Consider the following 27,506-nt stretch of genomic DNA (forward strand, 5'->3'; position numbering starts at 1 on the left):
CATGTGCCACTCATTACGTCTATGTTACAGATTTGAAACGATAATTTCTTTCCCCCGCAATACCGGTCAACGGACCGCTAACGTTAGACCCAGCCCCCTGTTCAGCTCGTTCTCTGGAAGCAATGCAGCATGAAAGCACGGTGAACCTGCCGGTGTTAGTTAACTGCGTTGGCTTGCTAACTCCGCCTTAACGTTACCTCCTCGCCACATCGTTGACAGAAAAGGAGAGACCCGGTGCCTTAACGACCGTTATCTACCGGACCGAATTGCAACGCGGTGCCCACTGAAATGCCTGCGCTTCTCTCGGATGCTCCGAAAACGGACGTTAGAGGCAACCTAAACATCGCCGCATGTTACGCTAGTTAGCTAACACTACACTCAACAGCAAGTAACGTTAGCCTATCGTTAGCTAGCAACTGGAGTAAACAGTTAAAATGCTGACAGCTAAACAGTGTAAAAGTGTGTCTGTCTGTATTTCACTGGAGAGGAACATATGACAGTGTGCCGCTGCTGTTGTCGGAAAAACACAGATGTTGCGTTCACTTGAAATTCGCCCCGCCAGCGTTGTGCTGCATTCAAAGTTGTTGTAAAATAACCTTTTCCTATCCAGTGGTTGTTATTGTTGTTACATTTTTAATAAATCATTTAATTTTGCCTTAGCAATAAACAAGCCGTTCTATAATGTCGTTTTTTTTTGCTCCTTTTTGAAAAAAATAATAATAATATATGCAGATTAAATATCAGGTAATAATCAACTGTAAAGTAGCTACACCTTTTTAAAAGGATCTTTTCGGTAAATCAGCCTCTGCCGGGTAGAAATTTGTGAAATTGTATTAAAAAAGTTAACACCAACATTTAGTGGCAAAATCCATTGTATGTCTACAAAATTATTTTAGATATAGTAGAAGTTCAAGTCACCACTACCTCTGGTCAAAATATTGACTTAGTATCTCAGAATATAAACTAAGAATCTCAAAGTAATGAGAAACTGTCAAATATTGACTTAGAATCTCAATATATTGGCTTAGTATCTCAATATATTAATTTATCTCAAAATATTGACTTAGTATCTCAATATTGACTTAATATCTCACTATATTGTTCAGTATCTCAATATATTGATTTATCTCAAAATATTGACTTAGTATCTCAATATTGACTTAATATCTCACTATATTGTTCAGTATCTCAATATATTGATTTATCTCAAAATATTGACTTAGTATCTCAATATATTGACTTAGTAACTCAGAATATTGACAAAGAATCTCAAACCAATAAGAACATTTAAAATATTGACTTACAATCTCAATATATTGACTCAATATGTCAAAGTATCGACTTAGTATCTCAATATATTGACTAAGTAACTTAGAATATTGACTAGGAATCTGAAAGTAATGACAAACTTTAAAATACTGACTTAGAATCTCAATATAATAACTTCTGCACACCGGCGTGCAACATATTACTTTGTATTATGGAGTCTGGAGATCCTTTTTTCTTGTTGAAGGGGAAATCTATTGTTGGGACACGTTTGTTTCTACTGTTTCAACAGAATTGTATTAATGTTGATAGTGTTTGGATGCTTTCAACGGTTTGTTCAAATTCTGCATTAGCAAAACACAATTTTTTTTATAAAATGATGAATCTTTACCCGGACAAGTGACTTTTATGCATGGACAAGTGAAACGTGAATGTACTTGTCCGAAGGACAAGTGCCTCAAAAAGTTAATGTTAAGCCCTGCCATGGACCGGAAGTAGAAATGCGTGACTTTGGCTCTCTATAGCTTAATCTTCAGGATGAGTGACATCACAACCCAAAGCCTGTCTCTTGTTCTCTTCACCTTTTCTTATCTGATCATATCCTTTGTTCCTTGACCTTTATCTCTTTTATAATCCCAGAAATCTATCCACGCTCTTCCTCCTCATCATCTCCTGTACTCATCTGTTTGATCTGTCCACACATCCTCAGTGTCTTTACTCCGTCATCTTATCTTATCTTATCTTATCTTATATTATCTTGTGTGCTGGGTTTTTATTTATGTGTAGTCATATACTTTTGATTGTGTGGACTTTTGATTTGGATACTTTTTTGATTTTTTACACCTGTTACCATCTGCAAAGAGTAATTGAGTAGTTGTCAACTATTAAATGAATCACCAACTATTTTGACTATTTATTAAATCTCTGATTCCAGCTTGTTAAGTGTGAATATGTTCTAGTTTCTCCTCTGTGACAGTAAACTGAATATCTTTTGAGTTGTGGACAAAACAAGACATTAGAGGACATCTTCTGATTGACTTTTTTTTTTTTTCTAGCATTATTTTATGTCTTAGATTCCCATTTTTATTACTGGTGTGATTTTCTTTTTAGACATATTTAATGAGCATTGTTGGAGGGACCTGAGATCTAAGATTTTCATGGCTTCTCTGTAACTGTTGGGACTATGCCAATAAATAGCTTTGAGTTGGAAAAGCTGACAGGAAACTGTAAATATGTAACACACATGTGTATGTCAAAACTGGTACCTGTAGCTTCTGTTGACCCTGGTTTTTTCTTCCTTCCCTCCGGCAGGTGAACGGACTGCGAGTGTCCCTCCCTCACTCCCCCTCCCCTCTCATCTCTCTCAGTCTGGCCGGCCAGTACATCACCCTGCAGACGCCCTTCGGCCTCCGGGTGCGCTGGGACGGAAACCATTACGCCCAGATCTCTGTTCCCAGGTTGGTAATGTAATAGTCTGGCTAGTCCACACAGCATTCCGGGATGGGCATTCTGGTTTATTGGCAATTCTTTAAACAAATCACAATCGTCTTGGGCGCCGGACAGAGCCCCGGTACCTCTGTAAAATAGCCTCAGGAAGGAACTTGTTTTGGTGGAACATGTGTACGTTCAAAAGTTGTTTTAGTCGTTCAACAGAAAACTCAGATTGGACAGATGGTCTAGCTAGCTGTCTGGATTTACCCTGCAGAGATCTGAGGAGCAATTAACCATAGTCCTCAGAAATCCACCGGACTTTAGAACGCCAACACAAAGAAAGAGGAAGGTAACGGACATCTGGCGAAAATGAGGGACATCAGATGGAACCTGCAGCGGCACCGGAACAATCCCATAAATGAAACGTCATCGATATAGACTATTAATGTAACGTTCTGGTGGTCCCACCCTGTCTCCTTGGTTGCATTCATGTGGGAATTTTTCATTTTTTTATTCTCTTTTTTTTATTTGAAGAAAATGTTACATACTTACATAAAATACAGCAGTTAAATGTTTTCATCATTTTTCAGTATTTCATTGATAATTATCCTTAATTAAAAGAATTTAGACAGGAAATAGGAATCTGAATGAAAGAGGCCCTGAAAGACAGAATGACACGAGCTGGGTGCAGCAAATAAGAGCCATAATCTGCAGTTGAGTCTCTGTGTATTTCGTAAAAACTGCCTAAGTAATCACCTCGGCATCTGTCCAGTCTGTAGTTCAAACGTCATACAGATCTGCTATTTTTAATAAATCCTGCCAACATTCTTAATACTTTGCTTCTATCTCTTCCGTTGACGGTGCTCTGATTAATAGTATCAGAGCATTCTGTCTCTGTTGTTTATAGAATTCCATTAAAGAGCCAGACGCTATTTAAACCTTTTAAAGTCTTCTTTAGACATTCCTCTCCATCTCCTAATCCCGTTTTCTCTTCCTCCCCGTCCCGGCAGCTCCTACCACGACCAGATGTGCGGCCTCTGCGGCGACTACGACGGGAACCCGAACAACGACTTTACCAAGCCAGATGGCACTCTGGGAGGCAACGTCAACGACTTCGGCAACAGCTGGCAGACAAAAGAAGACGAGGATGACTCGTGAGTTTTACGTGCATTCATTTCAGTGCTGGAATCTGAGAATTCCCTTAAGACTTCCCTGGAGATTCCCATAAAGCTCAAGCATGTGATTGAGGTACATGTGACTGGGCTCTATAACCTGAACATACATTCACTTACTTACAGTTTGGGAAATGACAATAACACAAATTATATAAGCTATGCAATGTACTGTATGGATTTATACTTGTGCGCAATGGGACATTTTTAACACCAGAAATTATTTTTCGCAAGAAAATATATAAATTAAATAAATTCTATTTTGTAGAGAAAGTATTATTATAAAATTAGGGCTGGGCAATATATTGATATTATATCGATATTGTGATACTAGATATAGTCTTAGATTTTTAATATGGTAATATGACGCAAGTGTTTGAAAGGCTGGATTACAGTAAAGTGATGTCATTTCTGAATTTACCAGACTGTTCTAGCTGTTCTGTTATTTGCCTTTACCCACTTAGTCATTATATCCACATTATTGATGATTATATACTACAAATCTCAATATTTTGTGAAAGCACCAATTCTCAACCCACAATATTGTCACGATATCGCAGTATTTGGTCAAAAATAGTGTGATATGATTTTTTGTTTTGTTTTTCCATATCGCCCAGCCCTACAAAGAATTGACTCTGCCATAACTCCTGAGGATAAGTGAAATGGAATGTGACCCTGGTGTTGTGTTTGCGTTGTTCAGGTGTAGCCAAGGCACCGGGCCCAGCCCAGACTGTGACCCCAAACTGGAGGCCGAGGTGGTGAAGCCAGACAAATGTGGCAAACTCAAAGACCCTGCTGGACCCTTCAGGTAAGAAAGCAGCTTTTTCCCCTAATTATTGACCTGTTATAGCTGTTAAAAGGCCGATTTATGCTTCTGTTGTAAATCCACGCCGTGGGTACGTACGGAGGTACATGGAGACACGGACCCTACGTAGCCTGACGTGCACGTCTCGAAATAAGTAACTAAACGTCGCGGCGACGCAGACCACAACAACTTTGATTGGTCAACTCGGCCGTGGCTTGGTAGTGTAGCTTGTCTGCAGCTCATTCTGTTAAAAAACTGGTGAGAATCGTGTCATGACGTTCAAAGCGTGAATTGAATGGTGAGTTAAATGTTTGGTTACATCTCTAGTGTTGGACCCTCTGCCTGACCCTCTGAGTGTTTGCCTCTGTTCCAGGGAGTGTATCGGTGTGGTGAATCCCACTCCGTTCTTCCAGAGCTGTGTGTATGACATGTGCCAGTTCCAAGGCCAGCAGCATGTGCTGTGTGACCAGCTCCAGGCCTACACCGACGCCTGCCAGAGCGCCGGAGCCAAAGTCCACCCGTGGAGGACTCCAAGCTTCTGTCGTAAGTCTCACAAACTTCCCTTTTCTTCCAAAGACATTCACTGTCTGTTCCATCATGTGGAGGCCTGATTGCACGGGTAGAATCTGTCTCAAACGCAACTCTCCTTTATTTGACATGGCAGTATGCAGTTAAAATGCCCACTGAACTGAAATAGTTGTTCTTCAGGGTCATTGTCAGCAGTAGTCTGCTCACATATATAGTGTTCCACTAATGAATGGGAGTGTGGCTCTCTATCAGGGTGTAAGCCTATAGGTCAAAAGCAAGGAAGTGATACATCATCATAGAAGGGGGTTGTGGCTAGAAAGAATACAGCTACAGCCAGAAGTTACGCAGAATCTAATCTTAATACTTTCACCCAGGAAACATGTTTTTGTTCCTCGCGAGTGTTTTAATCCAAACCATGAGCAACTTAACTGGTCGTTTTGGTGTCTAAACGTAACTTTCTTCACCGTGGCTGGGAAGGTAGGAAGTGGATCAGGGGTTACCCATCAATAGTTCCATATATTAAAGGTCCCATGACATGGTGCTCTTTGGATGCTTTTATGTAGACCTCAGTGGTCCCCTAATACTGTATCTGAAGTCTCTTTTATATAGACCTCAGTGGTCCCCTAATACTGTATCTGAAGTCTCTTTTATATAGGCCTTAGTGGTCCCCTAATACTGTATCTGAAGTCTCTTTTATATAGGCCTTAGTGGTCCGCTAATACTGTATCTGAAGTCTCTTTTATATAGACCTTAGTGGTCCCCTAATACTGTATCTGAAGTCTGTTTTATATAGACCTTAGTGGTCCCCTAATACTGTATCTGAAGTCTCTTTTATATAGACCTCAGTGGTCCCCTAATACTGTATCTGAAGTCTGTTTTATATAGACCTTAGTGGTCCCCTAATACTGTATCTGAAGTCTCTTTTATATAGACCTTAGTGGTCCCCTAATACTGTATCTGAAGTTTCTTTCCCGAAATTCAGCCTTGGTGCAGAATTACAGCCACTAGAGCCAGTCCCACAATGAGCTTTCCTTAGTATGTGCCATTTTTGTGTCTGTAGCTATTTAGGAGGAGAGAGGGGGGGCAAGGTGGAGGGTGGGGGTGTGGCCTTGACCAACTGCCACTTTGTTCGTTTGAAAGCCATGATGTCTCTCTCTCATGGGTGGGCCAAATTCTCTGGGCGGGCAAAGCAGAGAAAGGGGAGGTAACCTTACTCCTTATGACCTCATAAGGAGAAGATTCCTGATTGGCCCATCTGAGCTTTCATTTTCTCAAAGGCAGAGCAGGATACCCAGGGCTCGGTTTACACCTATCACCATTTCTAGCCACTAGGGGACCATAGGCAGGCTGGGGGAACTCATATTAATGTTTTAAAGTACAGTTCTTTGACACTATTGCTGTAGTTAAATTTCAGGGATCATTGTCGACTTATTTTTTCTTCATTAACAGACAAAAAAAATCTACTGTATTTGATTTTTAGCACCTTAAGAGGTGTGGCTACAAGGAACCCATTAATCATCTTTTCATCCTTATCTTAATCCTTCTGTCCCTCCTTTTACATATCCCTGTCGCTATCCTACCCTCCTTTGGTTCATCCTGCTACCCCTCCTCAATCCATTCATCCTACCTTCCTACCCTGCCTCTGTCCGTCATCTATCCCTCCCTCCATCTCTCCGTCCCTCTGTTCCTCCATGCAGCCCTGGCCTGTCCTCCCAACAGCTCCTACTCCCTGTGTGTGAGTTCGTGTCCGGAGACGTGTCTGGGTGTGTCTGGACCCCCCGGTTGCGAGGACCTGTGTGTGGAGGGCTGCGAGTGTAAGCCGGGCTTCATCCTCAGCAACGACAAGTGTGTGTCCCTGAAAGACTGCGGCTGCGTGGACCCCAGTGGATCCTATCACCCTGTGAGTGCTCGGAGTCACTGAAATCACATTCAATTCAATTTTATTTATAGTGTCAAATCATAGCAGAGGGTATCTCAGGACACTTTACACACAGAGTAGTTCTAGACCACGCTCTATAATTTACAGCATTTCCTCTGAGCAGCGATTGCACTTATTGCAGCGGCGGCAGGCATTCCATAAGTATTGATACATTCCTGGTATTTATTTTTTAAGTATGAATGTTTCAAGCACATACTCAACAATATTGTTGTAGCGTCATATGTAATGTATCTGATCTGAACAATTACGTGTTTTTGGAGGCTTGATGTAATTAGATTGTATTGTATATGACTGTTCATCATTTGTGTGTGTGTGTGTGTGTGTGTGTGTGTGTGTGTGTGTGTGTGTGTGTGTGTGTGTCAGGTGGATGATAACTGGTACCTGGAGGGTTGTGAGCAGAAGTGTGTGTGTCACAGCGGAGGTTTGATCCAGTGTCACAACAGCAGCTGTAGGCCGACCACTGAGAGCTGCCAGCTACACGACGGAGAATATGAATGTCGTCCTCTGGGTATGTAACACAAACACACACACATTGAAACATTTTAGTCAAGCATTCCGAAAAACTTAAATAAACAGTGTCAGCTTGTTGGAACATCAACAAATGACACCATGTAAACATACACCAATATGGCACAACCCAGACTTAAAAAAAAAATGAGCAGGGGCAATTCCAGGTTTTTTTAAGTGTGATGCCACATGGGTAGACCAATAATCACAAATTGTACATCCGCATATATAATACACATTTTCTATAAACTCAGTCTGCCAATTTTTTTAAAACAATTCCAGTGCTGGTTTCATGGTATCAGAATTTTGGATAGTCATCATGGAAACATTAATTGGTCATGTGACAAGGGCCGGGAAGATTGGCAGAGCAGTCAGCCAAGTGACAGTACTCTGATCCAGTGCCAACCCGTGTCCCCCTTCAAGCCCCGTCCCTGGTAATGAGTAGCTGTCAAGCAGCAACCTCTGGCTCTGAAAAGTGAAGTCAATGTGGAAGTGCCTTAAACCTGCATTCTTTCTAACAACTCCAGGACCAACTACACCTAAACCAACAACTCCAGGACCAACTACACCTAAACCTACAACTCCAGGACCAACTACACCTAAACCAACAACTCCAGGACCAACTACACCTAAACCAACAACTCCAGGACCAACCACAGCTAAACCGCCAAGTATGACATGTCCTTATCAAAGTTTGGGTTTTGAGTTTTACACTAATACTTCATTTAATTCTTTCTTTCTTTCTTTCTTTCTTTCTTTCTTTCTTTCTTTCTTTCTTTTAAACATCTGTTTCCCCATTTTTATTCAACCACCTTGTTTCCTCTGTGCTGTACAGAACCATGCCCTCCTGATGCAGATTATATAGAATGTGGCCCAGCTTGTATCCCCACCTGTATGGAACCCTCCACCAACTGTTCTGGCTCCTGTATCAGTGGCTGCTTCTGCAAACCAGGGTTTGTCTTCAAAGGACGGCACTGTGTGCCATTGGAGAAATGTGGCTGTCTGGACGGCCAGAATAACTATTATGAGGTCAGATATACCCATATGCATACATTCCTGTTAAGGCAAAATATATAATTGTAAGACATTACATGAAAAAAAGATTGTTCTATGTAGTTCTTGGGACATACAATGCACCCTGCAATTATTGATGGTTTGTTCAACTGTGTTAATTAGCCTGGCGAGATCATATTTGGAGATGGCTGCTCAACGCTGTGTCGCTGTGCAGGGAACTACTCTTTGGAATGTGTTGATAACTCCTGTGACCCTACTGAAGAGTGCCGCGAGGTCAATGGTGTTTCAGGCTGCTATCCTAAAGGTAATGTCTGGTAGACGTCTAACTTCAGATCGACCATCTGAAATAATCTAATTTGGTCCCAAATGACCTGTTGTTACTATCTGCTGTATTCTAAAGACTTGTGTTTTGTTACAATTTTAATATTTAAATCACTGAAACATGCTAGTAACATAACAACTGCTAAAGTACAGTTTCTCATACCTCAGGTACATCCACATGCGTAGCGACTAGTGATCCCCACTACACCACTTTTGACAAACGCAACTACAACTTCATGGGCAACTGTAGCTACTTGATGTCTGGACCCTGCAATACAACAACTCTGCCATTCTTTGAGGTCCATGCCGACAATGAACATCGCTTTAACACACCCACTATCTCCTATGTGAAGGCCGTACATGTATATGTGCGCATGTTGAAGATCTCCATCCTCAAAGGTGGCACTGTGCAGGTAAGAAATGAGTGGAGGAACAAACACAGAAAAATTTGCACACCTGTCACAACTGGTGAAAATTGCAAAGTTCTGTAGTGCTTGGCCTCGGGTGTTGCCAGGGGGCTCCGTAGCGCCCCCTAACGTGCGCCTTAATTCCGGAAAAAGTAAGAAGTTAATATACCAACTTTTGAGGGAACATAGGTCTCATCTTGAACTCCATGGGGCTATTTTTAGAAAAAAATTACAAAATTCAAAAATTTTCCAAATCTTGGTTTTCCACGCCCCCTAAGGCGTGGAAGGTCTTAACTTGGACATAGTTCCTCCGATCTTCACCAGATTTAATACACATATTGCTGTAATCATTGCAGACATTTTTCCCATTTACCTTCATTAGCTCCGCCCAACCGGAAGGTGGCCATTTTTAATTAGGAATTTTTCAGGTGTTTTACATTCTTTCGAACTCGTCTTAGGCCGTGATTTCAATCTTCTTGAATCTTTGCAGGTACTATCTGTTGACCCTCATGACGAAAAGTTATCCAGAGAATTTTGATAGTTGAAAAAATGCGCAAGTTATAGAAACTTCCTTTCTAAACAGGAAGTTGCGTTATCTTGGCAACAATTATTCCGATTTCCCCGACACTTGACAAAGTTGTTCCTCATGGCTGGTTCAGCATCTGTGTTCAGCAAAGTTGGCGGCAATCGGCCATTAGATGACGCTGTTTACATTTTTTTTTTTATTAATCAGCAAAATATTGACATATGGGAAGCCTACTTTGTCTAACTACTCCTGGGACGTGAGTCCGATCGGCACGAAAACTTGCATGTAGACTTGGAGGACCATCGTGACAAAAAGTTATCAAAAGAATTTTGATAGCTAAAACAATGCGCAAGTTATGGAGGACCAACTTCCTGTAGGTGGTTGTGGAAACAGGAACGGTTGTATCTTGCATACGGTTATTCCAATGGACACAAAACTTAAGAAAGTTGTTCCTCATGTGCCAATGAGGCTGTTTGCCAAATATGTCGTCAATTGGCCTTTAGATGGCGCTGTTTTAATTTTTTTAATTAATTAGCTAATTTGCTCCTAGAGCACGAGTCCCATCTGCACAAAAATATACACGTAGACTCGGTGGACCCTCATGACAAATAGCTATCAAAAGAATTTGGATAGCTAACACAATGCACAAGTTACAGAGGACCAACTTGTAGGGGCTGTCGAAACAGGAAGTTGCGTATCTTACCAAGATTTATTCTGATTGCCACCAAACATGACACAGATGTTCCGCATAGGGGCTTGAGCATCCAAGCCAAATGTAGAGTGAATTGGCCATTAGATGGCGCTGTTAGAATTTATTTTATTAATTAGCCACATAATGATATATGGGAAACATACTCTAACTCCTCCATGTGCCGTAAGTCCAATCTGCACGAAAACTTGGATATGGACTCGGTGGAACCTCGTGACTAAAATGTATCAAAATAGTTTTGATAGTTAAAACAATGCGCAAGTTATGGAGGAACAACTTCCTGTAGGTGGCTGTTGAAACAGGAACGGTTGTATCTTGGCAAAAGTTATTCCGATTTACATGAAACTTAGAATGTGTGGTCTACATGTGATGTTGCGTTTGCCAGTACCCCCCGATGCAAGAAGCGAGGGCCCGTCATCGCTGCTTGCAGCTTTAATTTTCATTGTTATTTTAACATGTAAGATTGTATACATAGACCGTTTTAAAGTTTCTATTTCCTTGATAATCACCCATTATGTTATTTTCACCTGCTTTCCCCACACAGGTGAATGGGACCAATGTAAACGTGCCAGTGTCTCCGGCCCCTGGTGTCTCTGTGTTCAAGTCAGGAAAGTTCTACACTGTATCCATGGACTTTGGTGTGACTGTTCGTTATGATGGAAACCACTTCATGGACATCAAAGTGATCAAAGAGTGAGTTAGGACTGAGGAGTTGCCGTGTCTTTACATTCTTACCCCGACCCACACACAGAATCCCATTTCCAATGGAAGTTTGGGAATATTGCTGACAATAAAGTTCAATTCCCACTGCGATACATCAACCAATGTGTCCCTGAGTAAGACACTTAACCCCTAGTTGCTCCAGAGGCATGCAACCTCTGACATAAATAGCAATTGTAAGTCGCTTTGGATAAAAGCCTCAGTTAAATGACATTTAATGTAATGTAATAAACTCAGATAATCAGTGAAAACACTAGTACTTGGTTGGAATAAGTCACAAACTCTTGGACATGGTGGAGGAGTAGAGAGATGTAGCTCTAACTGACTTGTTGCTCTCACTTCCACAAATCACTAACATGTAGATCATTTCTTGTAATCTGCAGCTATGAGAACCAGCTGTGTGGCCTGTGTGGAGATTACGATGGAGATGCCAAAGATGACTTCCGTAAACCAGATGGATCGTTGACCGACAATGCCAATGACTTTGGACACAGCTGGAACACCGATTCAGAGTGAGTAGCATACAAACATAATTCCTACAAACAAGACATATATACAGACTGTTTTTAAAAGTATTATTTTTTTCATTTATTTGTTGCATAATGTCTTTTTATTAATTTAATATTGAATATGTTGGGTCTCCATACTAAACAAACACTGTAGGTACAGTTACCCCTTTATTATAATTACTAGGGACAAAACCTAACTAACCAACACACAGAGAGCTCCTCTAACAGAGTGTCTGTGCTGGCAGGTGTAATAAGAAACCCAACACCACCATCCCTGAGTGTGATGGAGAGCAAGAACTGTATGAGAGCTCTGGATACTGTGGTATCCTGCTGGACAAAAAGGGTCCCTTTGCTGTGTGCCACCCCAAAGTCAACCCAAATGTAAGTCACCACACACACACACACACACACACACACACACACACACACACACACACACACACACACACACACACACACACACACACACACACACACGCACTCTCACTCAGTTCACCACATCCACGGTCATGTGGATAATAAAAGATTGATTTCGGGATTTTATTGTTCAATATCAGATCATTCAAACAAAGTTTGATTTTAATTCGAGAATTGAATATACAGCCCTACTTACAGGTACATCTTACCTATGTGCAATAAAATACAAGCTCAACAATTAAAATAAAAACCCAAAACACGAGGGAGACGGAAATTAGAATTTGTGGTTGAAAACAAAGCGACAGAATGAAGCATTGTAATGCAACAAACCTTATGTGTGTCTTCAGAATTACTTCAAGGACTGTGTCTTTGACCTGTGTGCGCTGGATGGAGCCAAGCCCGTTCTGTGTGAAGCCATAGAAGCCTACGTCAATGAATGCCAGGACCGCGGGGGGAACATCGGACCCTGGAGGAATAGCACCTTCTGCCGTGAGTGTTAACGGGAGAAATAACATGTGGATAGATATAGTAGGTATAAGTAAAATGATGTGGCTGTGTGGTGCTAATAGGAGCATTTCACAGCTGAGGCAAATCATCACTATTTAAATTTTCATATAGGCAACATTCATGGTGTTTTTGTACCTTATGTATTTTGGCATCATATTTTGGTTTCTTATTTGCCTATAACCTACACATTAAGCCTGCTGCCTATATTTCAAATCTTGATACTACACTTGATATAAAAACTGGCCCTGGTTTCAGCATATGCTTCTTTGCCCAGCACTATCACTGACTTCAGCCTCCCATGCTCCCCCCTAGCTCTGGACTGCGGCCCAAACAGCCACTATGAGCCCTGTGCAGACCCCTGTCAGGAGACGTGTACTGGGAAACCTCCCTCCTGCAGTGGGCCCTGCTCTGAAAGCTGTGTGTGTGATCCTGGCTACGTCCTGAGTGCCGGCAAGTGCGTCAGGAAGAGTTCTTGTGGCTGCACCTACAACGGCCAGTATTATGAGGTACGGTGAAGTTGGTTTGAAAGAAGACATTTCTACATTTTGAGGATATTACGGCCTTTGATATGAACTTCATCCTGCTAACACGTGTGTGTGTGTGTGTGTGTGTGTGTGTGTGTGTGTGTGTGTGTGTGTCAGCCTGGAGACGAGTTTTATCAGGCGGACTGTATGTTGAAGTGTAAGTGCGATGCTCCCTTCGTTACCTGTGCGGCCTCTGAATGTCCCCCAATGCACGAGTGTAAACACAAGGATGGAGAGCTGGGCTGCTATCCCACCAGTAAGTCTACACCCACCACACTACTACACAACGTAACTGAACTGGATATATGAATTATACGGTACTTGGCATCTCACTGCTACAGCTTAGCAGAAGATGTTGTCTGGACCCAAATTCATGAATTAAAAACTAAATGCAAATACATTGTGGGAGGTATCACTGGTAAGGCTTTAGACTACAGCATGTCATTATTTGTACTAACAGTGTGCTAGACTGCCTTTACAGTAACCATACATGCATGTACTGTAGGTACAACGGAACAAGGTGTGATGTCAGGGAATAAGCGCTTAAGAATGTGGGAAACTAATACTGTTGATATATTTTAAGTACTAGGTACCTATTCTAATATTACTTGGTACAGTATGATGATAACAAGGCTCAAAGTTTGGAGGAAGATAAGCAACCTCAAGCAGCAACCTTCGGCTCTAAAAATAAATGAAGCCAATGCGGAAGTGCCTTAAACCTGCAGTCTATCTAATTTCCAGCAGGGGGCACTGGCTGCAAAAAGAAGTCAAATTTGACAGAAGTCTATGAGAAAACGACCCTACTTCTCACTTGATTTATTAACTTAGTATAATCATTCCTAATGAGTTTATGGTCCCAATTGCTAGTTTCAAGTCTTCTTCAATACTGCATGATGTTCATTTTGTAAATGATGGTCCCATATAGAGTAAAATAGACTCTAAAGCAGGGCAGGGCATGATTTATTTTTTGGGGCATTTTCGGCCTTTATTTTTAAAAGGGCAGCTGAAGACATGGGAAAGGGGAAAGAGAAGGGGGAATGACATGCAGCAAAGGGCCGCAGGTCGAAGTCGAACCCGGGCCCGCTGCGTCGAGGAGTAAACCTCTGTATATGGGCGCCTGCCCAACCATTTGACCAACTGAGCTATCCAGGCAGCAAAATTACGAATCGCAGGATAGTCGATTGGTCAGGGGATAGGACCTGAACAAATCAGGTTACGTTACCTTGTGTAAGCATGGATGCCTAGCCAATAGTAGCTATTGAAGGGCAGGTCTTGGCGTGGCCATAGTGGGGAAACAAAATATTGCATCCGTGCAGGGGATGATTAAGGGGCGTGGCTAACGTTACCTTGTGATTGAGTGACAAGTCCCTCACTACCACGGTGTTGTGGCCTGCGGGTGTTGTCCGTGTTTTCGTCGTAGAACTTCACTTCTTCGCCTACAATGTCTCGTTCAGTGTTCGGTTAATATTATACAGTCTATGGTTGTACTAAAAGACACTAAGGAGTCGGCATTTCATTCTGAATTACACCTGCACTTTGCTAATTAAGCTAGCTAGCACGAGCATTAGCTTGTCCTAGCTCTGTAAAACTGAAACATGATACTCTACTACAACTCCCAAATGCAAGTTATTCAATGTTAACAAACAAAAAAAAGTTGCTAAATTGTGACTGGAGTAATTGCAGCCGTGTTGTAGCTACTCTGACGGTGTGTGTGTGTGTGTGTGTGTGTGTGTGTGTGTGTGTGTGTGTGTGTGTGTGTGTGTGTGTGTGTGTGTGTGTGTGTGTGTGTGTGTGTGTGTGTGTGTGTGACCCTCTCCCTCAGGCTCTCAGGACTGTGTGGTGTCTGGAGATCCTCACTACAACACGTTTGACAAAAAGTTCTACAGCTTCATGGGAACATGTACCTACACCCTGGCCAGAACCTGCAAGAACACCACAGGTAGGGGTCTTTTATTTCCATTGCACCTGAACACAATGTTTTCATGTCCCTGTCTAAAAATTGGTGCAAAATTCTCAACCTGCCACAGCTATGGTTGAGAATTTGATATGTCTATGTGGGCGTCTTAATGTGATGTGTTTTGTATGTGTTACATGTTCTATATGTGCTATGGAAAGAAGATGGACAATATAGACTCTATCTATCTATCTCTTACACAAACCATCTAATTGCGAGCACATTTAGATGACACATGCACAGATCCAGTGGTGATAAAAGTATTCAGATAATCCTTTACTTAGGATGAACAAACGTCCTCTTTTGCCCGGACATGTCCACTTTTTACGTACTGTCCGGGGCGTCCGGGGGGGGTTTTATAAATTCATGAAAATGTCCGGTTTTCACTGTTTTTCATGGGACCATTAAGCGTGTACTTAAATTAACTGGCGCTTTGCACACAATACTACGGTACTTTGTTGTGTGACGTAATTCCCAAAAGGCTGCCTTGTGGGCAAAAGTCTAAATTTGTAAAGTAACTAAAGCTGTCCGATGAATGTAGTGGAGTAAAAAGTACAATATTTCTCTCTGACATGTAGCAGAGTAGAAGGAGAAAGGGGCATGTAAAGAAAAGACTCAAGTAAAGTACAAGTATCTCAAATTTGTACTTAAAGACAGTACTTCACAGATCTACTAGAAGTTGTCCTGTAAAATCTGATGTCTTAAACCAGGAGGTGGCACTACAACTACATGATAAATGAAAACAACCATAGTTGTCATTAGTCCAAGTCATATATGTACTATATATAGTCATATATATTTCCATGTTCTCATCCTTGCATGAGAATACAGAGCAGTTTTGACAGTGTCTCATATTATAATTCTCCATGAGATGTTTTATCTGTATCTGAATATTGAACTTTAGCTAAAAAACCTAGTTACTGCACATAGCAGACAATGACCTGTGTGTACCCTTCCTGTGCAGGTCCCTGGTTCTCAGTGGAGGGGAAGAATGAGGAGAGAGGAATGCCAGGGTTGTCCTACCTGAGAAAGCTCTACGTGACTGTGAATGGAATCACTGTGACCCTGATGAAGGCCAGGAGGACGCTGGTCAGTATCTCTGTCTCTGTATTTACAAGCTGTCAGTATCACTGAGGATGACTGGGCACAACATGTGTATTAGGGCCTGGACCATGTGCTTTTGTCCTGATTCTTTCACCATACATGGGTGTATTGCGATTTTCCTTCATTGCGATTCTAGAAGTATCGCGATTCGATAGTATTGAGTATTGGTTATATATTTTCTTTTCCTCCTTTAAGAAAAACTACAGTTGAATAATACACTTCCAGAGATCAGGAGACATTTCTAAAAACTAGTTGTTTTCTAAGAAGAATGCACATCACATGTTAGTCTGACATTTATTTAATTCATAAAGAAGAACGTAACACATTTTCTGCTTTCGCTCTGTTACGATGTAGTCGCCATCGGCGATACCTAGAGCTGTAACAATTCCGAATTTTGCAGATTGATTTTGCAATTGATTGATATCACTGTCATGTGACCCAGCTAATGTACAGTAATAACACAGGTACACAGCCTATGAAGTAAACCACGCCTCTTAATTATCATAAAAACATTTTTCTGTTCCCCCCTCTTGTCATTTTTGTTGTTATGAATATGTACAGTATAGGGTCAAGTGCCAACAACTAACAAATTGAAATAATAATAGAAATGTATAGTCCAAACAATAATCACTTATATAATTACAAATTGGCAAATCTAAACAAAATCAACAATTACCAGTAACACGCCTTAAGACCTTAGCTAATGTTAGCAATGAATTGCGGAGAAACAAAGAAACGTGATTATGTAATAATTACAGGTCTAGCGGTACCATATACAAGTGAATCATTGGTAAAAAACAAATACCTTAAAATATCTATTCTAGGGAAAAGAATCAATTTTAAAAATCGTTTTTTTATCAGGATACATAACATTTTTTATCCCCCGCCCTCACCCCTAAAGGGAATATACATGTGCCACGCACACACCCGCTGTCACTCCCTCTCAATATAGCTTAATCTTCAGGATGAGTGACATCACAACCCAAAGCCTGTCTCTTGTTCTCTTCACCTTTTCTTATCTGATCGTATCCCTTGTTCCTTGACCTTTATCTCTTTTATAATGCCATAATCCCAGAAGTCTATCCACGCTCTTCCTCCTCATCGTCTCCTGTACTCATCTGTTTGATCTGTCCACACATCCTCAGTGTCTTTACTCCGTCATCTTATCTTATCTTATATTATCTTGTGTGCTGGGTTTTTATTTATGTGTAGTCATATACTTTTGATTTGCGTTTTTTACACCTGTTACCATCTGCAAAGAGTAATTGATTAGTTGTCTGTTGTTGTTTATTAAATCTCTGATTCCAGCTTGTTAAGTGTGAATATGTTCTAGTTTCTCCTCTGTGACAGTAAACTGAATATCTTTGAGTTGTGGACAAAACAAGACATTAGAAGACGTCTTCTGATTGACATTTTCTGGCATTTTATAAACCAAACAATGAAAATAATTGTTAGTTGCAGCCCTATATAATTATATTTATTCATTCATATATTACATATGCAGTACATCTACTACTTTCCTGTTTAAATTCAGTTTATTCAGTTTGCATTTACTGTACAACACAAATATAAATTATTGTCTTTATATTCTATGGTATATATTTTATCCTAACCTCCGCACTATTTTATGTCTTAGATTCCCATTTTTATTACTGGTGTGATTTTCTTTTTAGACATATTTAATGAGCATTGTTGGAGGGACCTGAGATCTATGATTTTCATGGCTTCTCTGTAACTGTTGGGACTATGCCAATAAATAGCTTTGAGTTGGAAAAGCTGACAGGAAACTGTAAATATGTAACACACATGTGTATGTCAAAACTGGTACCTGTAGCTTCTGCTGACCCTGGTTTTTTCTACCTTCCCTCCGGCAGGTGAACGGACTGCGAGTGTCCCTCCCTCACTCCCCCTCCCCTCTCATCTCTCTCAGTCTGGCCGGCCAGTACATCACCCTGCAGACGCCCTTCGGCCTCCGGGTGCGCTGGGACGGAAACCATTACGTCCAGATCTCTGTTCCCAGGTTGGTAATGTAATAGTCTGGCATTGCCAGACCTTCCTCCGCAGCGCCGCGGAGGAAGGTCTGGCTAGTCCACACAGCATTCCAGGATTGGCATTCTGGTTTATTGGCAATTCTTTAAACAAATCACAATCGTCTTGGGCGCCGGACAGAGCCCCGGTACCTCTGTAAAATAACCTCAGGAAGGAACTTGTTCTGGTGGAACATGTGTACGTTCAAATGTTGTTTTAGTCGTTCAACAGAAAACTCAAAAGATTGGACAGATGGTCTAGCTAGCTGTCTGGATTTACCCTGCAGAGATCTGAGGAGCTTTGTCAGTCCACATTTCTTTTGCTGAAACGATTAACTACTAAAAGAATTTAGACAGGAAATAGGAATCTGAATGAAAGAGGCCCTGAAAGACAGAATGACACGAGCTGGGTGCAGCAAATAAGAGCCATAATCTGCAGTTGAGTCTCTGTGTTTTTCGTAAAAACTGCCTAAGTAATCACCTCGGCATCTGTCCAATCTGTAGTTCAAACGTCATACAGATCTGCTATTTTTAATAAATCCTGCCAACATTCTTAATACTTTGCTTCTATCTCTTCCGTTGACGGTGCTCTGATTAATAGTATCAGAGCATTCTGTCTCTGTTGTTTATAGAATTCCATTAAAGAGCCAGACACTATTTAAACCTTTTAAAGTCTTCTTTAGACATTCCTCTCCATCTCCTAATCCCGTTTTCTCTTCCTCCCCGTCCCGGCAGCTCCTACCACGACCAGATGTGCGGCCTCTGCGGCGACTACGACGGGAACCCGAACAACGACTTTACCAAGCCAGATGGCACTCTGGGAGGCAACGTCAACGACTTCGGCAACAGCTGGCAGACAAAAGAAGACGAGGATGACTCGTGAGTTTTACGTGCATTCATTTCAGTGCTGGAATCTGAGAATTCCCTTAAGACTTCCCTGGAGATTCCCATAAAGCTCAAGCATGTGATTGAGGTACATGTGACTGGGCTCTATAACCTGAACATACATTCACTTACTTACAGTTTGGGAAATGACAATAACACAAATTATATAAGCTACGCATTGTATGGATTTATACTTGTGTGCGATGGGACATTTTTAACTCCAAAAATGTCCAAAAAGAACATTAATTATATTTTCTAGAGAAAGTATTATTATAAAATCAGGGCTGGGCAATATATCAATATTATATCGATATTGTGATACTAGACATAGTCATAGATTTTGAATATGGTAATATGACGCAAGTGTTGTCCTGGTTTGAAAGGCTGGATTACAGTAAAGTGATGTCATTTCTGAATTTACCAGACTGTTCTAGCTGTTCTGTTACTTGCCTTTACCCACTTAGTCATTATGTCCACAATATTGATGATTATATACTACAAATCTCATTGTGTGAATATTTTGTGAAAGCACCAATTTTCATCCCTACAATATTGTCGCAATATTGCCGTATTTATTTTATTTTTTCATATTGCCCAGCCCTACAAAGAATTGACTCTGCCATAACTCCTGAGGATAAGTGAAATGGAATTTAACCCTGGTGTTGTGTTTGCATTGTTCAGGTGTAGCCAAGGCACCGGGCCCAGCCCAGACTGTGACCCCAAACTGGAGGCCGAGGTGGTGAAGCCAGACAAATGCGGCAAACTCAAAGACCCTGCTGGACCCTTCAGGTAAGAAAGCAGCTTTTTCCCCTAATTATTGACCTGTTATAGCTGTTAAAAGGCCGATTTATGCTTCTGTTGTAAATCCACGCCGTGGGTACATACGGAGGTACATGGAGACACGGACCCTACGCCGTAGCCTGACGTGCACATCTCCAAAAAACTACACGTCGCACAGCAGGGCAGTAGCTACCAGAGGGCAGAGGCTTTAATCTTTCTTTCCAACCACAGACCCTTTACAAGATAGAATATACTGAGTGCCTTCACGTATGTCCCATGGAATCATTTTTTTTACACTTTCGTCATTTTAGTTATGTGAAAGAACAACACAAGAGACATGTATTAAACATATTTGCAGATTCTTAGAGTAATAGATTTGTTGGATAAGAAAGTAATGTAACTACTATTATACTGCTACTATTATAGATTTAAAAAGCCTTTGAAACCTTTTGGAAAGAAAATACAAATTTGTATACCCCATACAGTCAGAATCTACAATAAAAGCATTATAATCTCCCCACAACATATCCATATAGATATAGTTTTAATGGTGGGGGAAGAATTGATACAGCATATTATCACAATATTTTTCATGGCAATACTGTATCGATACACATACGCAGAGTGTCCATCTTTTATTATATAAATTTCACATGGGAGTTTAACTTCTTGGTACTAGAATAATAAAATAATTTGCTTTTTCAGTCAACTAGATGGTGCAGTTGAGTTTGCAGCAATGAAACTGAAGGGAGATGAACAAACGGAGAAATGTTTCTTTTTAGATGAAAACAGAGTGAAACAACAATGGTTCTTTCTATCGATTACCATTACCCCCCCGGGTTAAAATGATAACTTCAAATGTATTTCATGTGGTTTGCCTTGGTGTGCAATTCTTTCAAAGTTTTCTTTTGGGGGACGTAATTAGGACGTAAGTAGGACGTAAGTAGAGAAAAAAGTAATAATCAAACAAAATCTCGCTGAATATGGCATGTTTGAAATGGCATAATATTGTATCGTTATATTGTAAGTATCGTGGTTATATATATATATTTTTTTTCTGACTACTTGGATCCTGTAGTTTTTAATCTAAATAATCTCCAGTGTGTATGTTAACAAAAATGTGCTGACCACAGTTTTTTTTTTCTGTCCGCCGCTGGCTTCAAACTTCATTTCGCCCGGAGACATGAACTAATGTTACTGTACAAAGCACTAGATACAGAGTTTGGTTAGTTTATTCATCCTCATCCCAGCGCGCGGCGAGGTCTGAAGGTGTACAGACCGGGAAGCAAGCCAGCAATCCGGGCAGGCACTGGCCTCTCCCACGTCATACTGTGGAGCTTCTCAAGTCCAAAAAAGTTGTACTAAATTTGCAATTAGCCATCAATTTTCATAAAACAGCCCATATTTGAGCTCTGCATAGTTGATTTCTAGTATAAAAAAGTCTAAGAAGTGAATTTAGTAATGAAATATCACACGAACAACGTATAACATTTTTAAGATCTGCGCGACCTAGATTCACAAGACAAACTGATCCCAGATCAGTGGGCTATGTAAATGTTGGGGCGTGACAGATATATAAGGTAGAGCTAAATAAGGAGGAGTTGAGGAGTTGACGTCAACTTTTAGCTTGGTTGAGATTCGCCCGTTTTCAGAGGCAGTTTAAAATGTGAGATTTGCAGAGGAAAGAGGTGTCAATGGGATTTTGAGGTACTACATACAGTACAGGCCAAAAGTTTGGACACACCTTCTCATTCAATGCGTTTCCTTTTTATTTTCATGACTATTTACATTGTGGATTCTCACTGAAGGCATCAAAACTATGAATGAACACATATGGAATTATGTACTTAACAAAAAAGTGTGAAATAACTGAAAACATGTCTTATATTTTAGATTCTTCAAAGTAGCCACCCTTTGCTTTTTTATTAATAAGGGAAAAAATCCCACTAATTAACCCTGACAAAGCACACTTGTGAAGTGAAAACCATTTCAGGTGACTACCTCATGAAGCTCATTGAGAGAACACCAGGGTTTGCAGAGTTATCAAAAAAGCAAAGGGTGGCTACTTTCGTGTTGATTGCTTTTACTGTGGCAGAGATATTGCAATTGCAAATTTCCCATTGAAATGCATTGAGTTAGTGGGCGAAACAAATAAACGTTGCTTATAGCGCCCCCTAAAGGCCGATCTTATTCAAATGTGGTACAGAGTATCGTCGTCAGATGTTGAACAAGGACCTCAAGTTATTTGCTGATAACATTTAATTTGGCCGAGATATGATATATGTTTGTAGTAGCTAGCTAGGAAAATTAGTTTTGTCGTCAAATGCGCATACTTTAACGTAGCAAAATTCCTTCAATAACTTTTTGTCAGGTCCATCTGGAGATGCTATCTACCAGGTTTCGTGCAGAACTGTCGCACGGCCTAGGACGAGTTCGAAAAAGGTCGCTTTGCACATTGCGCAATATTGCGAAAAGACTTTTGCGCGGAAATGGGCGTGGCCTAAATCAGGTAATTCAGCTTGATTCAAGGAACACGTGGATGTAAGAATTTCTAATGTGCGATGTGTAATGTGGGAGTTAAAGCCAAAAAAACATTACAGCGCCACCTAGTGGTCCACATGTTTAATTTTTGGTAGGTGTGGTCCATGGCCCATTGTCCATCTACCCTGTAAATTTAAAGTTGTTCACATTGGTGTAAGTGGTGAATCTAGAGTTGGGTCTCATTGAGTCCCATAGGCCACGCCCACTTTGACCCCTCGGTACTCCATTCTAGGGATTTATATTTCGTATAAATCGGATGAGCCGTTTATGAGATATAAACTTTTTGTAGTTGTAGCGCCCCCTAGTGACCAATTTTGGTAAATCGCATGGGGTACCTCCAGAGGGTCATGGCAAAGAATAATCTAAAGTTTGGGGTTGATAGCCTTCATTTTGGCTGAGATATGCCAAAGTTGGTGTTTTCATAGTTAGCTACACAAATTAGTTTGTGAGTTATATGCACAGTTTTTATCGTATAAAAATTCCTTTTATAACTTTTTGTCAAGTCAGTCTGGGGATGCTAGGTTCCAAGTTTCGTGCAGATCGGTCGCACGGTCCAGGAGGAGTTCGATAAAGTAGGTTTTTGATAAATCACGATTTTTCACGCATACAAGTCTAGGCGGAAATGGGCGTGGCCTATATCACGTGATTCAGTTGGATCCAGGGAACGCGTAGATGTATTGTTTTTGAATGTCGGGTGTACGGTGTGGGAGTTATAGGGCCAAACGCGTTTTTGTCTGCTATAGCGCCACCTAGTGGTAGAAATGGGTACATTTTTGCGCCTGAGGTCCTTGCGGGGTTTTGGACCAGTGCTGAAAATTGCAACTCCCCACCATGTACGGTTTAGGCTGCAGTCGGAGTTTTAGGCGGAGAAGAATAATGGAAATGAATACAAATAATAAAAATCCTTAGAAAAACAATAGAGTTCCACGCTCCGTTGGAGATGTGAACCGCGTTGCCTTGCAACACGCGGTTTCCTTGCCCCCTCGGGCTTGGACCCCTAATAAGGAATAGCTTTCAGTCATTTGTCTGCAGCTCATTCTGTTAAAAAACTGGTGAGAATCGTGTCATGACGTTCAAAGCGTGAATTGAATGGTGAGTTAAATGTTTGGTTACATCTCTAGTGTTGGACCCTCTGCCTGACCCTCTGAGTGTTTGCCTCTGTTCCAGGGAGTGTATCGGTGTGGTGAATCCCACTCCGTTCTTCCAGAGCTGTGTGTATGACATGTGCCAGTTCCAAGGCCAGCAGCATGTGCTGTGTGACCAGCTCCAGGCCTACACCGACGCCTGCCAGAGCGCCGGAGCCAAAGTCCACCCGTGGAGGACTCCAAGCTTCTGTCGTAAGTCTCACAAACTTCCCTTTTCTTCCAAAGACATTCACTGTCTGTTCCATCATGTGGAGGCCTGATTGCACGGGTAGAATCTGTCTCAAATGCAACTCTCCTTTATTTGACATGGCAGTATGCAGTTAAAATGACCACTGAACTGAAATAGTTGTTCTTCAGGGTCATTGTCAGCAGTAGTCTGCTCACATATATAGTGTTCCACTAATGAATGGGAGTGTGGCTCTCTATCAGGGTGTAAGCCTATAGGTCAAAAGCAAGGAAGTGATACATCATCATAGAAGGGGGTTGTGGCTAGAAAGAATACAGCTACAGCCAGAAGTTACGCAGAATCTAATCTTAATACTTTCACCCAGGAAACGCTTTTTCGTTCCTCACAAGTGTTTTAATCCAAACCATGAGCATTTTCTTAAACTTAACTGGTCGTTTTGGTGTCTAAACGTAACTTTCTTCGCTGTGGCTGGGAAGGGAGGAAGTGGATCAGGGGTTACCCATCAATAGTTGTGTGTGTGTGTATATATATATATATATATATATATATATATATATATATATATATATATATCCTTACATCCTACCTTCCTACCCTGCCTCTGTCCGTCATCTATCCCTCCCTCCATCTCTCCGTCCCTCTGTTCCTCCATGCAGCCCTGGCCTGTCCTCCCAACAGCTCCTACTCCCTGTGTGTGAGGTTCGTCGCGGAGACGTGTCTGGGTGTGTCTGGACCCCGGTCTGCCGAGGACCTGTGTGTGGAGGGCTGCGAGTGTAAGCCGGGCTTCATCCTCAGCAACGACAAGTGTGTGTCCCTGAAAGACTGCGGCTGCGTGGACCCCAGTGGATCCTATCACCCTGTGAGTGCTCCGAGTCACTGAAATCACATTCAATTCAATTTTATTTATAGTGTCAAATCATAGCAGAGGGTATCTCAGGACACTTTACACACAGAGTAGTTCTAGACCACGCTCTATAATTTACAGCATTTCCTCTGAGCAGCGATTGCACTTATTGCAGCAGCGGCAGGCATTCCATAAGTATTGATACATTCCTGGTATTTATTTTTTAAGTATGAATGTTTCAAGCACATACTCAACAATATTGATCTGAACAATGACGTATTTGTGGAGGCTTGATGTAATTAAAGTGTGTGTGTGTGTGTGTGTGTGTGTGTGTGTGTGTGTGTGTGTGTGTGTGTGTGTGTGTGTGTGTGTGTGTGTGTGTGTGTGTGTGTGTGTGCGCAGGTGGATGATAACTGGTACCTGGAGGGTTGTGAGCAGAAGTTGTGTGGCCACAGCGGAGGTTTGATCCAGTGTCACAACAGCAGCTGTAGGCCGACCACTGAGAGCTGCCAGCTACACGACGGAGAATATGAATGTCGTCCTCTGGGTATGTAACACAAACACACACACATTGAAGTCAAGCATTCCGAAAAACTTAAATAAACAGTGTCAGCTTGATGGAACATTAACATTTCATAATGACACCATGTAAACATACACCAATATGGCACAACCCAGACTTTCTACTTAAAACACACATCTCCAGCACATCTTCCATAATAACTTCCCTATCACTCTCCAAGAGAAAGATCCAATATGAGGAAGAATAATACTTATTTGAACAGTACTTTCAGTTATAATTCTAAAATCAAAAATCTTCATTTCATTTTACAACGTACAATCACCTTAATATTAAAGGAAATTGAATTAAATAGTCAGTGCAAAGAAAAACAGTTTCCAAACTTAAAAAATAAATAAAATAAAAGGTCTAATATAGGTCCCCACTAGCTCATTTTTAATCTAGCACTTGATTATGAAGCTCAGTTTCTAAAGTCTAAAATATTTTGATACAAACTGATGATTTGTATCGACATACAATATCTTTGAGTCAAATAATGCAACTGGGAATTCAGATTGGGAGAAAATGGTAGATTTCCAACAAATTCCATGGACCAGTACTATTGGTTTAGATTGGGTGTGAATTTTGGTTTGATTCGTCAGCGAAACCCCAACAGTTAAAGTTAAGCTAAACTCTTGCCTCTCTTGTTCAGGAAATGGTATGTGCTCAGTATGTGGCGATCCCCACTACACCACCTTTGACAAACACACCCACCATTATATGGGAGCGTGCTCCTACACCCTGTCCAAACCCTGCAACGCCTCCTCCGGCATGCCCTACTTCACCGTGGACACCCAGAACGAGCACAGAGGGAGCAGTAAGAAGATTTCCTACGTCAAGGCCGTGGTGATCAATGTGAGCGGCGTGACGGTCATCCTCGGCAAGGGTCGCACAGTCCAGGTATGTTACCTGATACACTAAAGCTGTAGATCTGCTCGTTAGATTAATAATCTCTCCTGTTTTTTTTTGCACTTCTTCAAAAACTGGCTTTCTTACGCTTTGGCTGCTCTGAACGTGTACAACTGCAGACCGTTAGCGGAGTGGATGGGTTTCAGTTACTAAATTAGGAGTTTGCGGGTGGGGCATGGCCAGGCGGAAAGTGTGGAGTGAAACTGAACATGGAATATCTTTTACAGCAGACAAGACGTTTTTACCTGTCAAGCAAATGGTGTAACTATTTACATTATTAATGGCTGCATCACATTGCAATGATATTCGGAACTGAGTCATCATCACTGTCATTAGTTCCCCTCTTTTCTGCGTTTAAACAAGGCTCTATGAATGGGATCCATTTGGAACAATAGACAAGAAAGCACTTCCTCCAATCAGTGCCTCCACATTAGGGCTGCACGGTATGAGGAAAACATGCGATAACTGTGTTAAATATCATGATAACGATATATCATTTTCAATAAATAAACGTATTAGAATGTACTCAGTTCGGCGTTTCTGCTGCTTTCAGTATAAAATACAACAAATTGCTTGTTGAAACAAATGAAAGGATATCATTCCCAACGTTCTTTTATTGAACAAATTGAACATTGAATTGAACTCTAAAGGCACCACTAAAATATCGCGATGAGGATTAAAAACAATCTATTGTGCAGCCCTACTCCACATACAGCCACTGTCTGCCCAGCATCAGAACCAACATCTCTGCTGTGTGTCCTCCAGGTCAATGGGACGGTGGTTGTTCCCCCCGTCACCTCCATCAGCGGAGTAAAAATCTACCTGAGCGGCAAGTTTGTTGTCCTGGAGACATCCTTCGGCCTGAGGGTGCGTTTCGATGGCAACCACCACGCTGACGTTACCGTGCCGACCTCCTACAATGGCCTGCTCTGTGGCATGTGTGGTAAGAACCAGTTGTGACCCATTTCAAGTAGAGATGGTCCGATACCATTTTTTCCCTTCGTGATACTGATTCCGATATCTGAACTTGCGTATCACCTGATACCGAGTACCAATCCCATACCAGTGTGTCATATATTTTATTATGTTTTAACAGCTGTACACCACTATCACTGTATGGATGCAATATGATTTCTGTCTTTGTTGTACGGCCTGGCTCAGGTTAAACTTTTTGTGAAACATGAACAAACAAACATTGAACGCTATAGAACTTTATTTAATTATCCAGTTTGACAGTTAGTCATAACACAAAGAGAACATAAATAAACT

The 27,506-nt window shown here is 41.3% G+C and overlaps 1 protein-coding gene across 1 annotated transcript in view; it reads left to right on the forward strand.

Moving 5' to 3' along the window:
- Positions 1–27,506, forward strand: part of zanl (zonadhesin, like) — a 109,193-nt gene that overhangs the window by 63,323 nt on the left and 18,364 nt on the right. The window contains 26 exon segments of the mRNA XM_039823009.1: positions 2,578–2,723; positions 3,708–3,851; positions 4,570–4,677; positions 5,048–5,217; positions 6,900–7,102; positions 7,505–7,649; positions 8,176–8,319; positions 8,484–8,677; positions 8,825–8,966; positions 9,152–9,396; positions 11,170–11,318; positions 11,729–11,857; positions 12,100–12,235; positions 12,619–12,760; positions 13,091–13,284; positions 13,420–13,558; positions 15,125–15,241; positions 16,221–16,345; positions 18,235–18,380; positions 19,123–19,266; positions 19,954–20,061; positions 23,761–23,930; positions 24,582–24,784; positions 25,172–25,316; positions 25,981–26,228; positions 27,003–27,180. Coding sequence (XP_039678943.1) covers positions 2,578–2,723; positions 3,708–3,851; positions 4,570–4,677; positions 5,048–5,217; positions 6,900–7,102; positions 7,505–7,649; positions 8,176–8,319; positions 8,484–8,677; positions 8,825–8,966; positions 9,152–9,396; positions 11,170–11,318; positions 11,729–11,857; positions 12,100–12,235; positions 12,619–12,760; positions 13,091–13,284; positions 13,420–13,558; positions 15,125–15,241; positions 16,221–16,345; positions 18,235–18,380; positions 19,123–19,266; positions 19,954–20,061; positions 23,761–23,930; positions 24,582–24,784; positions 25,172–25,316; positions 25,981–26,228; positions 27,003–27,180 — 4,114 coding nt within the window.

The sequence above is a fragment of the Perca fluviatilis genome, chromosome 14 (assembly GCF_010015445.1).
Source record: "Perca fluviatilis chromosome 14, GENO_Pfluv_1.0, whole genome shotgun sequence".
Taxonomy (NCBI): domain Eukaryota; kingdom Metazoa; phylum Chordata; class Actinopteri; order Perciformes; family Percidae; genus Perca; species Perca fluviatilis.